We start from the raw sequence: 15840 nt of genomic DNA, 5'->3' as shown, positions 1-15840 counted from the left end.
CGAGTCAATGGCAAAGCTGAGGAAAGAACCCACTGCTCCTCAGTCTGAGTTCAAATGTGTTCACCTGGTCTAAACTACCAGCCCACATTGTCTTCACTGTTTTCTCCCCACCACATAGCCAGTTCCCAAGATATACATCAAGTCATTTGTTAAAAGCCTCACATTCACCCATCTTTCATCCCTAAAACAAAAGGTAAGTATCGGTAACCCAAACTGTTAGTCATGTTACCTGAAGGAACACATGATCATTACCCTAAAAGGCTGCATTTCTCTTACTGTGTATAATGTTTGCATGTTTAATACATTTAGATTCCTTACTGGTTTGTATGAGTGACAAAAAGGACACTGACATTAATGGTTTGATTATATTGTTCCTATAAATAGAAATATCTTGGTCACAAAATTCAAGAAAAAGGAATAGCTAGGTTCACCAATATTTTTTTCAGATGTCATTCTTGTAAAAAATTGAGGAAAACCAACCTTTCATGTACTTTTCCTTTTTCATCTCCTAGAGTAACTGTTACTGTGCGAACTCTGTCCAAGTCAAAGCCTGTGTCATACTGATGGAAATCTGATGTAATCCAGCCCACCCAGACATTAGCAGGTTCTTGTCCAGGAAAGATTCTCACTGAGTAATAGTACTGTGAAGATAGCAAAAGCAAATATTGGCAAACTAAAACAAAACAAAACTTGGGATTTGCAATGCTAACTGTGTCTGAGTATTTGAATTACTTAAGAATTTACTTCTTGTTTTAAAACCGTTGGGTGAATGAAAATATCGTAGGCACAAAGAACTCACACTACAAACTAAGAAAGGTCTTTTACCAGAGATCCTGAATTAAATAAGAAATAACAGGAAAGGGAGAAAAGACGTGATCTGAGCAAACATGCTGAGTGATTTAAGGCTTTTTATATTGGTTAGCATGTGCATATTACATGTGTGTAATATACACATATACATACATATATGTATACATACATATAGTATATGTTAACAAAATCTGAATCCATTAAGCATAAAAAAGCTTCAAATCCTTCAAGCTTACACATGTATGCAAATCTATGTTGGAACTTTTTTTTTTTTTGAGACAGAGTCTCACTCTGCCACCGAGGTTGGAGTGCAGTGGCGTGATCTCAACTCACTGCAGCCTCTGCCTCCAGGGTTCAAGATTCTCCTGCCTCAGCTGGCCAATGTGTGGGTTTTTATACTTGTCACCCACCTTTTTGCACACACTTGGCCTTTTCTTTCTCTGAAATATAACATTTTGACACCCTAAGCTTACTTTTGTTTTTTTTTTGAGATGGAGTCTCACTCTGTCGCCAAGGTCGGAGTGCAGTGGCACTATGCTGGCTCATTGCAACCTCATCTCCTAGGTTCAAGCAATTCTCCTGCCTCAGCCTCCCAAGTAGCCACAATTACAGGCACTCAGCCCACTAGTTTTCATATTTTTTTAATAGAAACAGGGTTTCACCATGTTGGCCAGGCTGGTCTCAAACTCCTGACCTCAGGTAATCCGCCCGGCTCAGCCTCCCAAAGTGCTAGGATAACAGGCGTGAGCCACCGCGCCCAGCCTAAGCTCACTGAAAGAGTTAAGATCTAACATGTGAACATCAAACTCAAATATGGGAGCACTTTACAATGAACACAACTAAATATTTTTTCAATGTAGCATTTTAGAAGTAACTTTGAAAATTTACAATGGAAGTGATTAAAGCTTGACCTCTCACAAATTATAATAATGGATCTTCCTTTAGGCCATTCAGTAAGATGAAGAAAATCACATATAGTCGAAAAATTCAAGGGCAATTTAAAATTTTGTCAAGAAACAGGACAGTAAAATTAAGATTATGTCTGCCATTAAAAATATTTTTCCTAAAATAGCTTTTTTTGAATAATATCCAACATAATATATAAACTTTTTTTCAAGCTTTTGGTCCCAAAAATATATCCAAAAGTAGAAGCAGATATTTTAAATACAGTGTTACCAAACAGGATGAATCAGTATGTGTTATTTGAGATGTAAGCGTAAGAGGCATATAGAAATAAATGACTAAGGCTGCAACCTCATACCGTGGACGTCTGCATCAAGAAGTCATAGTCATCGCGATCATCAGCAAGGACATCTTCGGTGAGTCTTGCAGAATGGCTCGTGCTGTAATCCGGCTTTGTTCTTCTCAACAAAAATCTGAAATATTTTAGAGGACTAACAATAAGCAACATTAAAATGTTCTGCCTACTTCAAATATGAGCATATAACCAATTGAGTTGCCTTACACCTGGGTGATTTTGCTCCCTAGGGCATATCTGGGACTCCCTGGAGATAGGTATCTTCGGTTCTCACAGCTTGGGGGATGGAGCACTAGTGGTGTCTAATCGGTGGAGATCAGGATGCTGCTGCTCAGCATCCTTCAATGTCCAAGATGTGTCCTCAACAAAGAATTGTCGGGCAAAGCGTCAACAGTGCTGAGACTGAGAAACTCTGATTTAGTATAAGAAAGGATGTTAAAATAACTTGCCGCCTTTATCATAAAAAAATACTATTTGGAGAAAATACTCTTCCAGTTTCAGGCAAGAATGTAAACACAGACATCTTAAAAAGTAACTCTTGAGATAGACTGCATCGACGCTAACAAATTAGATGACTAATGGGTTGATTTATTTTTCCCTATAGAATCCTTTACCCAAAGAGGAAGAGGAGGAAAAAATTTACACTAGGAGACCCTTTACTTTGGACTGTAAAACTTCTCACATAACTATAAATCTAAAATCATAACATTTAAGTTAGTAACCTTTGTTTCAGGCGAGAGGGCTTTTCCTGGGCATAATCTTTGTGGTTATTAAACTCTGGTTTAGTAGCTTCTTTGTCTTTGTCAACACGATCAGGCACCAAATGGCCATGAGCTGTCTTCATCAGAACCTCAAAGTCAGAATCAGCATCATAGTCTTCCAAATCATTCTTGGGCCCAAAAAGGCCAGCCCCAGGGAGTCCTCCAGGCACAGTCTTGGAGAAGACCTCTGCGCACTCTATCGGCATGCTCAGGCGATAAAACATGATATCAGTGTTGCTGTTCTGAGAACCAAAAGACTTCTGAGTGACCTTTAAGCATGGGGAACTGTCTATGGTGCCGTCTATTCTGGTCACCTAGCAAATGAAGAAGGAATAGTTCACATTCCAATCACCACTGTCAATTTCCTGATTCTAAAGATGACTAAGGCACATCATGTTTTCAGAATCCCAAATGAGGTCCACGCATGGAGTCCTTTTACAAGAAATGATTAAACAGAGTACTGTGCTACGGATATAGTCATAGAGTTCTGCTTCTGACTCTAAGGATGGTTTGGGAAATTTGAAATTGTATATATTCAGATTCAACCTGATATTGCCTATACATAAAAAGGAAATTATCCTTAATTAGTCTAATAAGCTACTTGTAAAGTATCTAATATGAGAATAGATGTGGTTCATTTTGCCTTGATCTTTCTTCTAATTAAAGATGTGTAGAAACCCCAGACACAATCTGAGCTATAGACTTCTTCATTCATAGCTCAAGAAAAGAACTGAAAGCAAAAATGTTAAAGTTTCCCACCACTGATGGCTACTATAAAGTACCATCTTTGCTTAGATTCCACTACTAGGTAATACATCAAGGTCACCATTTTAAGTAAGTCACAATAATTGTCTAAGCGGAAACTCCTATGTATAAGGATATTCTTTTCCTGCTTTTTAGAAATGGCCTGATTTTTAAAGGGAAAGCAAACCTCTATATGCTCATGGTTTGATGGTACTTGGAGAAACTGAGGAAGCCTCTTGCTCAGCCACATGGTAATATCCCTGTTTGTATTAACGGCAAATGGTTCATAGCCCTCTTGTAAGCCACAGATGGTGAAATATTTCAAGGTGCTGACATCCTTTCCAAAGTTCATCCTGCCCACTTGAGCCACTCCGAGGCTACACACAGGTATGAATCCTGGGAAGAAAAAAAAAAAAATCAAACACTTCAGTACCATTAGTATATGATCCTGTTAGCACGGAATTATCAAACATTGTTCTAGGACTGAAGTTTGTGAGCGCTGTCACCCTAGGGTGAAGAAAAGTGTGATAAAGGGAACACTGACATTAAATATTACCTGTAAGGGTGAGAAAAACCAGGATCTGATCTTGACATTATAATTTACCAGCTGTGGGCCCTAGATTAAACCCCTTCTCTCATCCCAGACTTGACTATGTAAGATGAAGTAACTGCTATGTAGCCCTGGGTCCTCCCAGATTCTAGAGATCCCCGCCCTGCAGTCTCCTTGCTCAACAGTGCGTGTCACTCTCTCTTAAGGGGAAAGTGAGAAAGAACGAACTAAGTACCAAGGGATGTGTTTCATTTGCCTTGTTCTTCCTTCTGGTTAAAGAGCTTCATACATACAAACACCAGACACAGTCTGAGCTATATATTTCTCCATACATAGCTCAAGAAAACAAAAAGAATTGGAGGCAAAAATTTAAGTTCTCCAACCACTGATAGCTGCTTTTGATCTTTGAAGAAAATTCTGGCTTTTTTTTTCCTTGAGTAAACTGGATCTAAGCATGGTGAAAAAATACACGTTTAATGTTGAAGCATGTACTTACGCATGAATGAGACATGCACAAATAATATATATATATATATATATATACTGCACAAATCTTATATATAATTTTATATTTATATGAAACAGCAACGATCAATACACCAAAAACCAATAAAATATTTCATAAGCTGTTCTCCTGTGTGTTAGAGTTAGCAAATCTTTCCTCTATTGAACAAAAAGGGAAAACTATACTAACTTTGTTAATTGTTTCTTTGAGTTCTTTGGAATTGATTGGCAAGACAATGAGACGATATGTTTTGGAAAGGAGATGAGATTTTTTTTTTTTTTTTTTTGGCAAGGGATGAGACGATATTCTTCAGGGGTGGGTGCTTATGTACTCCTCATTTCTTTCTTTTGGTTTTTATATGGAGGCTTGCTCTGTCATGCAGGCTGGAGGGCAGTGTTGTCATCTTGGCTCACTGCAACCTCTGCCTCCCATGTTTAAGTGATTCTCTAGCCTCAGCCTCCCAAATAGTTGAGACAACAGGTGTGCACCACTGCGTCCAGCTAATTTTTGTATTTTTAGTAGAGACTGGGTTTCAGCATGTTGGCCAAGTTGGTCTCGAACTCTTGACCTCAGATGATCTTCCTGCTTTGGTCCCGAAGTTCTGGGATTACAGGTGTGAGCCACGGCACCTGGCCTTCATTTCTTTTTATAATGTTTTACATGTACGTTCAAGTAGGCAGCACATTAAAAAACGCCAGTATTGGAATACAGACTACAAATTAGATCCTCTAATTTGTAGAGCATAAAAGCAACAGATACAAAGAATAAGCCAACAATTTTGACAAGAATTGTAGTTATCTTTGTCATTACGATTTATATACTTTTCTCTTGTCGAAATTAGTGGCAGTAAAAGCAATATATAACCCCCAAAATAGCATAAGATGATAAAAATCACATCCAATAATTCATAATGGTTTCACCCAGTTTGTATGCATCAACATATAGTCAAATGAATAGCTGTCTAACATTGCCACCAACCAGGAAAAAAGAACATATCCAGCTGTGTTCAAGGAAGTGCAAATGATGAGTTTCTAGTTAAAACTAAAAAAAATTGCAGCTGTATCTGCAGCTGTGCCAGCTCTTAAAGCAATAGTCAAAAAGAAGTTATTTTAAACGAGTGTCCCCAAAGAAACCAAAGAAAAAGGACTGCATAAACACAACAGATCTTGGGCAGCTTGAACTGCATGAGCACAAATTAGCAAATCTAGCATCCATTTAACATAAACCAGGAGATACCAAGATAGAAACGTCTCAAATGGTAAACATCCATTTCTTTCTAATCACTTTATTTGTAGAACGAGTTCCTAGCCTGCACGTAAAGTTATTAGATAGCTGTAAATATCTGTATAGTAGACTTTTGGGTATTTGTTTTACTAATACCTGAACTTTTCTGCATATTTGAAATACTTTCATTTAAAATATTAAGTGACTAGTAATATGCACAAATATTTATGTCCTAAACTGTTCCCCATAGCTATGTTCTGATAATAAATATACTTTTTTTGTGAGATGAACATTACTCAGCCTTTGAAATTTTAGTTTTCAAAGGCTCATTAATGCATAGAAAAATAGTCCAAGTAATTATTAAAGAAATAAAAATAACATATGGTTTATTTTTAGATAGGAAAATATCAGTAGGTTTTTTAATTTAAAAATTAGCGTCGGAATAGTGGAATTTTTGGCACTTTTGTTAGCTATGGCTCCCAATTTAACAAATTTTCTTCAATGTATATGTATTTTATGAAGAAAACAATAGCTTTCATTTTCAAAATTTCATTTAATAATATGGGACAAACCCACATCTTTCTCATAAAGAAATTTGTAGGAGTGATGAGAACATAAAATGGCCCAAACAGCACGCTGTTTGAGACCTAACACACAATGTTGGTAGGTGGTGAGTTCAGTAACAGAAATCATCCTAGTTAAATTAAACTAGTACAAGATTTCTGTAGAGCAATTTGGTAATATGCATTAAGAAGCTTTCAACCATTCACTTATTTATTTGATAAATATTTACTAAGCAACTACCATATGTCAGAAAGCAGGAGTGAAAGATGACTAACACAGATCCAAGGCAAAACGTGCTCATGGTCTAATGACAGAGAAAGACAAGTAAAGAAGTAATATTGGCCAGGTGTGGTGGCTCACGCCTGTAATCCCAGCACTTGGAGAGACTGAGGCAGGTGGATCACTTGAGGCCAGGCCTGGACAACATGGTAAAACCTCTTTCTACTAAAAAATATAAAAATTGGCCAGGCATAGTAGTGGGCACCTATAATCCCAGCTACTTGGGAGGCTTAGGCAGGAGAATTGCTTGAATCTGGGAGGTGAAGGTTGCAGTGAGCTGAGATCGCACCACTGCACTCCAGCCTGGGAGACAGAGAAAAGCTCCATCTCAAAAAAAAAAAAAAGAAGAAGCTATACTGAAATAGCCTACTAGCCATCTAAGTAGACAGTGCACTAGGAGTAAAGGAAGTGTGAAGAGACTGGAGCTGGGAAGGTTTTGTAGAAGAGTTAACATCTAAGAAGACGGCAGACAGAGAGTACTATGAAGTGATTAAAAACACAGAGTTCTAAGTCCAATAAACGAGGATTCAAGTCTTAGCTCTGCCACTTATTAGCTATTTGATCTTTGGCAGGTTACTTAAATTCTCTAAGCTGTAGTCCTATCTTCTGTAACACTTACCCCTTAGGGCTATAGTTTTAAAGTTAGATTTTATATGTATACTAAGCATGGACGCTCAGTGAAGTACATTTTAAATAGAAAAAAAAAAGGTAAAAGAAGAAATTAATCTATTCCTGAGAAGAAAATGATTAACTATGATACATACATAGGATTAAATACATGTAGCCCTTAAAAATCATCTTTAGGGTTCACCAAAATGAACTTGTAGAGAGAGAAAAAATTCATATGGCAAAATAAAAATAATTAGCGATCCCAGGGAAAGAATATTCAGGTGTTACTATACTACTTTTTGCACTTTTCTGCAGGGCAGATATTTCTCAAAATAAAAAGTTGGTTTAAAAAAATGTTCAAAATATTTTTGTGCCTTTGGACAAAATTTATAATATTAAGTTTAAAAAGGCGTGATGGAAAATTATTTTTACAATATCATCTCAGTTCTTTAAGTGGGAGAGATACATTAAAAGTCAATTTTTTCTCTGTGTAGTGGGAATATTTGTAATTTTTAATCACTTTCATTATATTCCTGTGTATTTTCCAAATATTCAAAAACAATATATTACTTTTGAATACATGTCATTTTTTCATTAGTTTATAGCCATTGTACTGGTAGATGGTATTTCCATTTATTGCTTTATTGTTCTGGTCACCTCTAAAGGAATGTATTTATGCAAGTACATCCACAAGTAGAAACTAGCATATTTTTCTTCTCATTTTAAGTGAAGCAGAACTTAACAGTAAAAATCAAATCATAGTCTTTTTTCTTTCTTTCTTTTTTGAGACAGAATCTCACTCTGTCACCTAGGCTGGAGTGCAATGGCACACTCTTGGCTCGCTGCAACCTCTGCCTCCTGGGTTCAAGCGAATCTCCTGCCTCAGCCTCCTGAGTAGCTGGGATTACAGACATGCGCTAACACTCCCGGTGTATTTATTTATTTATTATTATTATTTTTTTTAGTAGAGACGGGGTTTCACCATGTTGGTCAGACTGGTCTCAAACTCCTGACCTCGTGATCTGCCCAGCTCGGCCTCCCAGGGTGCTGGGATTACAGACGTGAGCCATTGCGCCCGGCATCTTATTCTGACTTCTGAGATTATAGTTTTAATAATCTGTTATGACAAAACAACCAATATTCCTAGAAACTACCTTTACTTTTAAAAATTGTCCTATATACAGCAGAAACAACGACGTGGCAACGGGATCAATGCAGACAGAGTGTAGAAAAACTACAGGCGCTGTTCAGCTGCCACACAGAGAAAAGGCCAGGCCTCCATAACCTCCATCTGTTCAGTACACAGCAAAGTATCCTGCACAATGAAGAGGTCGCCAATAAACGAAATTCCCAACACACATGGCCCCACATTAGTAGTTAATGTTTCCTGATATTTCATCTTGGTGAACCCTTGCAGCTATTCAATGAGATAAAAGTCGTTAGTACCATCTTCCACATGAGGCAACCAAAATCTTAGCTTAAATCACTTGCCCTCACAGCTACCGAGCGACCAGACAGTAAATCCAAATCTGGTGGATCCCAAGGCCCATGCTTTAACCCAGGGCTCAGCACACTCTGTAAATGACTAGAGAGCAGACATTTTAGGTTTCGTGGATCATATGGTCCCTGTTGCAACTACTCAACTCTGAGCTATAGTGCAAAAGCAGCCATAGACAGTATGTAAACAAAAAAGTATGGCTGTGTTCCAATAAAACTTTATTTAAAAGAGCAGGGCCAAGGCAGTGGTTCATGCCTGTATCTGTATCTGAGAGGCTGAGGCAGGAGGCTCACTTGAGCCCAGGAGTTTGAGACCAGCCTGGGCAACATGGTGAGACCCTGATACTACAAAAAAAAAAATAACAAATTAGGTTGACCCTTGGCACACTGCTTAGGAGTTAGCTTTGTTCTTCAAAGTGCCATTTAAAAAGTTTAAAAATTAGTTGGGCATGGTGGCATGTGCCTGTGGTCCCAGCTACTCCACAAGCTGAGATGAATCACTTGAGCCCAGAAGTTGAAGACTGCAGTGAGCTGTGATCACATCATGCCACTCCAGACTAGGTGATAGAGCGAGACCATGTGTCACACACACACCAAAAGCAGGTGGTGAGCTGGATTTGGCCTTTGGGCCTTAGTTTGCCAACCCCTTCTCTAAGTTACTGTTCTGCATTGTCTTCATAGAGTATCAGGTGCCTCCATTCAGCAAATATTTAATGAACACCTACCACGTGCCAAGAACTGTTCTACACACTGGGAACATAGCTGTGAACAAGACCAAAAATAGCCCCTGGCTTTCTGGAGCACAATGTTGAGTGCAAAAGACAGATAACAGACAAATAAAAAACTAGTTACCATTGTATACTACCATATATATCATACAGTGCCAGGAAATGATAAATGCTATTAAGACTGAATGTTTGGCATAAATTGAACAAGACGGGTTGATAGATGACATCACTCTTAATCATCACTCCATAGCAAAACATGATAACTAGGGTTCGATTTTTTATTAGCATGAGATAGGCAGAACACACACTAATATTTCGGCACAATAAAACAGTTTTCCACAAAATCATGCCTCTCCCCCAACATATGTGAAATATGGGTCCTACCTTCCTGTCCTTTGTGTTCTTGATCTTCTATCCAGTTACCTTAATTGACACCCTGCAAATGACAGAGCCTGATATCTAAGGGAAACTTTCACTCTGGCAGTGGATCTTAAATTAGTGCACATGAGCCCAGTCAGTTACTCGGACCTAAGCCAGACCCACCTTATTTGCAAATCTGTTAAAACAGTAGCTACAACTTATGGCTAAGCTGCTTCCTCCAACAAAAGACAGATGGCTTCAGCAAATTTTAACTTTCTGTGATGATGAGCCTCCCTGCTCCAGAGCAGAAGGGGGTTGCGATGAGCATGCAAGTCCAGCCAAGGAGCTGGCAGTCCCAAGGATGTAGGGGCGAAATACAGGCATGAAATCTCTGGTTGGGGTTTCAATAAAAGAAAGATAAAGCAGATCACAAGTGTACCAGCTTTTCCTAATAAATGATTTCACATTTTTAACATTTCTGAAATGCAGTTAGGAATCCATGTATCAAATATGTAACTCAAACCAAATGGCCAAAAAGCAGGTAAAAATGACCAATATTATACTAAGATGTACATTCACATTTTTTGATCAGAAGAAAAGGTAACGGCTAGCTGCTTGTGGCCTACTATGTGCCTTATAATACATAAGCAGCTTTCCCTATATTATTTAATGTTAATACCATGTTTTCAGATGAGGAAACAACTAAGATGTTAAAGCATCTAAGTTTCTATAGGTAGTTAAATAGATGATAGAATTTGAATCAAGAATGCTGAGAAGGACAATCTACGAAATGAGAGAAAGTATTTGCAAACTATGTTTCTGACAAAGGCCAATATCCAGAAACTATAAGGAATTAAATAACAAGTAAAAAACAAATCATCTGCATTTTAAAAATGGGCAAAAAACATGAACAGATACTTTTCAAACGAAGACACACAAGCAGCCAACAAACCTGAAAAAATGTTCCACATTGCTAATCATCAGAGAAAAGCAAATCAAAACCACAATGAGACACCATCTCACACAGTCAGAATGGCTATTATTAAAAATTTAAGAAGAACAGATGCTGATGAGGCTGTGGAGAAAAGGAATGCTTACACACTGTTGGTGACAATGTAAATTAGTTGGATCGCTGCAAAAAGCGTTTTAAAGATTTCTCAAAAAACTTAAAACAGAACTACCGTTCAACCCAGCAATCCCATTACTGGATATATATCCAAAAGAAAATAGATCGTTCTACCAAAAAAGGAAACATGCCCTCATATGTTTCATCCCAGCACTAGTCACAATACCAAAACATAGAATCAACCTAGGTGCTCATCAACAGTGAACTAGATAATGAAAATGTGTTACATATACATCATGAAATACTATGCAGCCTATAAAAAATGAAATCATGACCTCTGCAGCTACATGGTTGCAGCTGGAGGCCATATCCTAGCACCCAGGAACAGAAAGCCAAACGCTGTATATTCTCACTTATAAGTGAGAGCTAAACACTGGGTACTCATGGACATAAAGATGGCAACAATAGAAGCTGGGGAGTACTGTGGTGGGGGACAAGGGCTACAAAACTGTTGGGTGCTATATTCAGCATTTGGGTGATAGGATCAATTGTACCACAAAGCTCAGCATCAGGCTATGCACCCAGGAAACAAACCTGAACGTATATCCCCTGAATCTAAAAAAAAAAGGTTAAAATTATTTTTTTTAAAAAAAGAATGCTGGCCGGGTATGGGGCTAACATCTGTAATCCCAACATTTTGGGAGGCCAAGGTGGGCGGATCACTTGAGGTCAGGAGTTCAAGACCAGCCTGGACAACATGATGAAACCCCATGTCTACTAAAATACAAAAACATAGCTGGGCATGGTGTACATGCTGTAATCCTAGCTACTCAGGAGGCTGAGGCAGGAGAATCGCTTGAACCCAGGGGGCGGAGGCTAGTTGCAGTGAACGAAGATCGTGCCACTGCACTCCAGCCTAGGCGCCAAGAGCTCCATCTCAAAAAATAAAAAAATAAAAAGCCAAAATTGAGAATAAAATAAAAACAAAAACATTTACCTTTGATTTCTGGAATCTTCAGAACTGAACTAGTCAAGAAGAGATCATCTCTAATTAGTGCTTTTATTTTAAGGAAATGCAAACAGGCTATTTGCCCAAGGCCACACAAGAATCATTTCAGAACCGGGTTGTACTTGGATTCCTCTCAGTCAGCCTCACAGTCCTGATTTCTTCCTTTCTCTGACAAGTACTGATTTTTTATTAGGGAGATTCCCAATAAGAAGTCACTCTCCCCGGTCTGTATCATGATAGCAGGTTGCACAGAGGACGCTGGTGACAGGAACTTCAGGTGTGATGGTGGAGTCAGGCAGGTGGGTTTGGGGGTGGTGCAGACCTACTAACCTTAATTCATGCCATGTTGAAAGCCGGTCTTCTGGATAAGCCACACATTTCCATCAAATAATCTAACTGCTGCAATATTTCAACTGAGAATACAAAGCATACTGTAGGTACAAACTGGCAGTTCTAGATCCTGGCTTCCTTCTTTTTTTCTAAAACAGCAGCATGATAAAATCAATAATGGAAAGTTATCCCTGCCTCTCTCTTTTTCATTTTCTTTTCTGCCTACAGCTATACAATTATTTTAATTACAAAAATATTCTGGTTTTCTTCCATGGAAAGGAATTCCACTAGTTCTAAGAGGACCAGGAATTCAATTTTACTCACTGTCCTTTCAGGTGGCAAATACAGACTCAAAAGCATTGTTTCTCGATTTGATTATAACCACCATGGGTACAGAACTTGAGGCCTCTGAGATGATCTTTATTTGCAGAAAAGGTGAGATGCTTGAAATAGACAACACAAAATATGTATTCACAGCAGATGTTGTAGAATGCGGATAATCTCCAGGCATAAATAACCATTCTTTTACTGTACACTATATGTCAAGATTTTAAGTGACTTTCTTACTTATTTTTAATTAAGGATATGATTAGCTCTTCAAACTACTGATAATGTGAGGCTCTTCCCATAAGAATAAATTAAGAATAGTACTAGCTTAGTAGGGGATACAAGAGCAGAAAGGGTAACGTATTGGTCAGCTCAGGCTGCCATAAGAAATGACCACAGACTGAGTGACTTGAACCACACAAATGTGTGATCACACAGTCTGGAGGCTGGAAGGCCAAGACCAAGGTGTCAGCAGGCTTGGTTTCTCCTGAGGTCCCTCTCCATGGTGTGTAGATGGCAGTCTTCTGGCTGTATCCTCACATGGCCTTTCCTCTGACCACAGGCAACCCTGGGGTCTCTTCCTCTTCTTATGAGGGCACCAGTCATGCTGGATTATGCCTCACACCATTACCTCATTTAGCCTTAATTACCTCTTTAAAGGCCCTATCTTTAAATACAGGCCCATTGAGGGTTAGAGCTATGCAACTCAGTCCATCACAAGTGGAATGGAGACATGGTTTGTATTCCCAATGCTTTACCTGCTAGCAGACACATCTCCACCAAAGCCATGTGTGTGGAGCCCCAAGGAATGCTGAAATAACCCCTCATTAGAAGAATTTGAATTCTACTTTATATGGAAATTCATTTCATTACCCCTCAAAGCATTTCTTTTTTTAAAAGCATAGTTGAGGCCATGCGCAGTGGCTCATGCCTATAATCTTAGCACTTTGGGAGGCCAAGGTAATTGGATCATCTGAGATTAGGAGTTCAAGACCATCCTGGCCAATATGGTAAAACCCCATCTCTACTAAAAATACAAAAATTAGTTGGGTGTGGTGGTGGGCACCTGCAATCCCAGCTACTTGGGAGGCTGAGACAGGAGAATCCCTTGAACCTGGGAGGCAGAGGTTGAAGTGAGCCGAGATCGTGCCATTGCACTCAAGCATGGGCAGCTAGAGCGAAACACTATCTAAAAAAACAAACAACAAAAAAATTGTTGGGATTTCATATGGCTCTGGAGAAGCCAAGCAGCAGCAGAGTGAAATGAGTAGTCATTCTCACAGTAGTAAGAATTAGCCCATAGCACCTGAGATCTTTCAGCAGATAAGCACAAGCTTCATATCAAGAAGATTCTACACATGGTTTTCCCTATGCTGTCAATAATGCTGGGTAAATAGGAGATCATCTGCGTGTTTTTCACTGATGTTCCTTCATCTTTATTGTTTATTCCAAACTTTACTGTTGCTGGTTTTGTTTTGCTTTTCTTACACTGAAGTTTGAATTATGTACATATTGGGCATGATATATTCTGTAAGGGAATCTGGAGGTTACACTACGTGATAGTTAAGAAAAGGCTTTGGTAAAACAGGTTAACAATCAAACTGAAGAACAAGTGAAGAAGGGAATACGTTCAGGTTAGAGTATGACATCTTAACTAGTTACTGACTTTATTTTAGGGAGATTTAGTATAATTTTAATACAAATGAGGTTTAATATAGGTGCTCAATAATTGATTTTTTTTCCTATTTAAGTTAATAATAGCTCTTTGACCTATGGAAATTTGCCTTATGAGTATGCCTTAAGAAATAAATTATCCCCAGGCGCAGTGGCTAACGCCTGTAATCCCAACACTTTGGGAGGCTGAGGCAGGTGGATCATCTGAGGTCAGGAGTTTGACACCAGCCTGATCAAAATGGTGAAACCCTATCTCTATTAAAAAATACAAAATTAACCAGGTGTAATGACACATGCCTGTAATTCCAGCTACTCAGGAGGCTGAGGCAGGACAACTGCTTGAACTAGGAGGTGGAGGTTGCAATGAACCAAAATTGCACCACTGCACTCCAGCCTAGGCAACAAGAATGAAACTCCCTCTCAAAAATAGAATAAAATAAAATAAAATAAAAATAAAAAGAAGTAAATTATCCTCACTTGGCAAGGAAGAGAGCACACGGCAAAGAAAAGTACAATTTATTTGGGAGTCAAGTTCTGATTTTATAAATTGGTGAGCTGGGCTAGATCATGAATGAATCACAAAATTAGCTTCTGTTTCTCCAGAGACTTAGAATAAAAGCCATTGGTTGCCCTTGGTTGTTTTTGTATGTTTTTTTGTTGTTGTTGTTGTTGTTGTTTGTTTTTTTCTCTAGGCTCCTATCTGATTCTCCGCCCTTAAGATGTTACCATTCTAATGGTACTAAAGTACAAGAATAGATAAACCCAACCCAAGAGGTCATCAAGGAAGGGCCCATTTCTCCATGTGGACAGGAACATCTTAAGCTATTCACTGCAGGACTCTTCCGTTCCCAAGGATCACAGACTTATCCCAAAGATGCAGGCAAGAAGAGACACTGAGGGAGAGAACATGTCCCTACTCCCACTACCTAATCAAAACTGCAGAATGGGTGAGAGACTTTAATGAGCCTCCAAAAATACTTCCAAAAGAGGCATTGCGAAATAAGTCTCCAAAAAATAACACCTCCAAAAGGGGCATTGCGTCAATGCTGGTTCAGAAATCTTTTGAAAGGGATTCTCTTGTGTAGGCTTATGTTGGAAGATGAAAGGGAGACTTCCCTTTGAAAATAGGCTTCCAGAGAAAGCAAGCAAAGGGAGGCACCAAAGTACTATGTAGGATATGAAGCAGTCAAGCACTAGGGAGTTTGGGAAGACGAAGAAATACTGAAAACTCATTCATTCAAATCCGTTCATTTTGCTTGGGGAGTTCCCCTACACACACAAGACCCCCTGCTCATTAAAGAAAGGACACTACTATGACCTGTACCTGAGCCATATTTTTTTTGTGCTAAAATGAAAAAAATTATCTCATTTCATCCAACTCCTTTTACCTTATTAGGAACTCTAGTAATTATCTCCTCTCATACTCAAACCTTTATCATTAATTTCTCCTTCTCTTACTAGATCAGTCCCAAAAGCTCTACAGACATGCTCCTGTTTCTTCTTTAAAAATTTCAGGCCAGGTGTGGTGGCTCACACCTGTAATCC

At 38.7% G+C, this 15840-nt stretch overlaps 1 protein-coding gene across 1 annotated transcript in view; it reads right to left on the bottom strand.

The window, feature by feature from the left end:
• The window catches only part of RYR2 (ryanodine receptor 2), a 787527-nt gene that overhangs the window by 248024 nt on the left and 523663 nt on the right, over window positions 1-15840 (bottom strand). Inside the window, exons 30-33 of the mRNA XM_037737814.1 lie at window positions 3761-3969; window positions 2791-3143; window positions 2072-2186; window positions 481-641 (exon numbers count right to left, since the gene is read on the bottom strand). Coding sequence (XP_037593742.1) covers window positions 481-641; window positions 2072-2186; window positions 2791-3143; window positions 3761-3969 — 838 coding nt within the window. The remainder of the gene's footprint in view (window positions 1-480; window positions 642-2071; window positions 2187-2790; window positions 3144-3760; window positions 3970-15840) is intronic.

Source organism: Cebus imitator, unplaced genomic scaffold, assembly GCF_001604975.1.
Source record: "Cebus imitator isolate Cc_AM_T3 unplaced genomic scaffold, Cebus_imitator-1.0 Scaffold42, whole genome shotgun sequence".
NCBI lineage: Eukaryota > Metazoa > Chordata > Mammalia > Primates > Cebidae > Cebus > Cebus imitator.
This window is presented reverse-complemented; position numbering and strand designations above follow the sequence as displayed.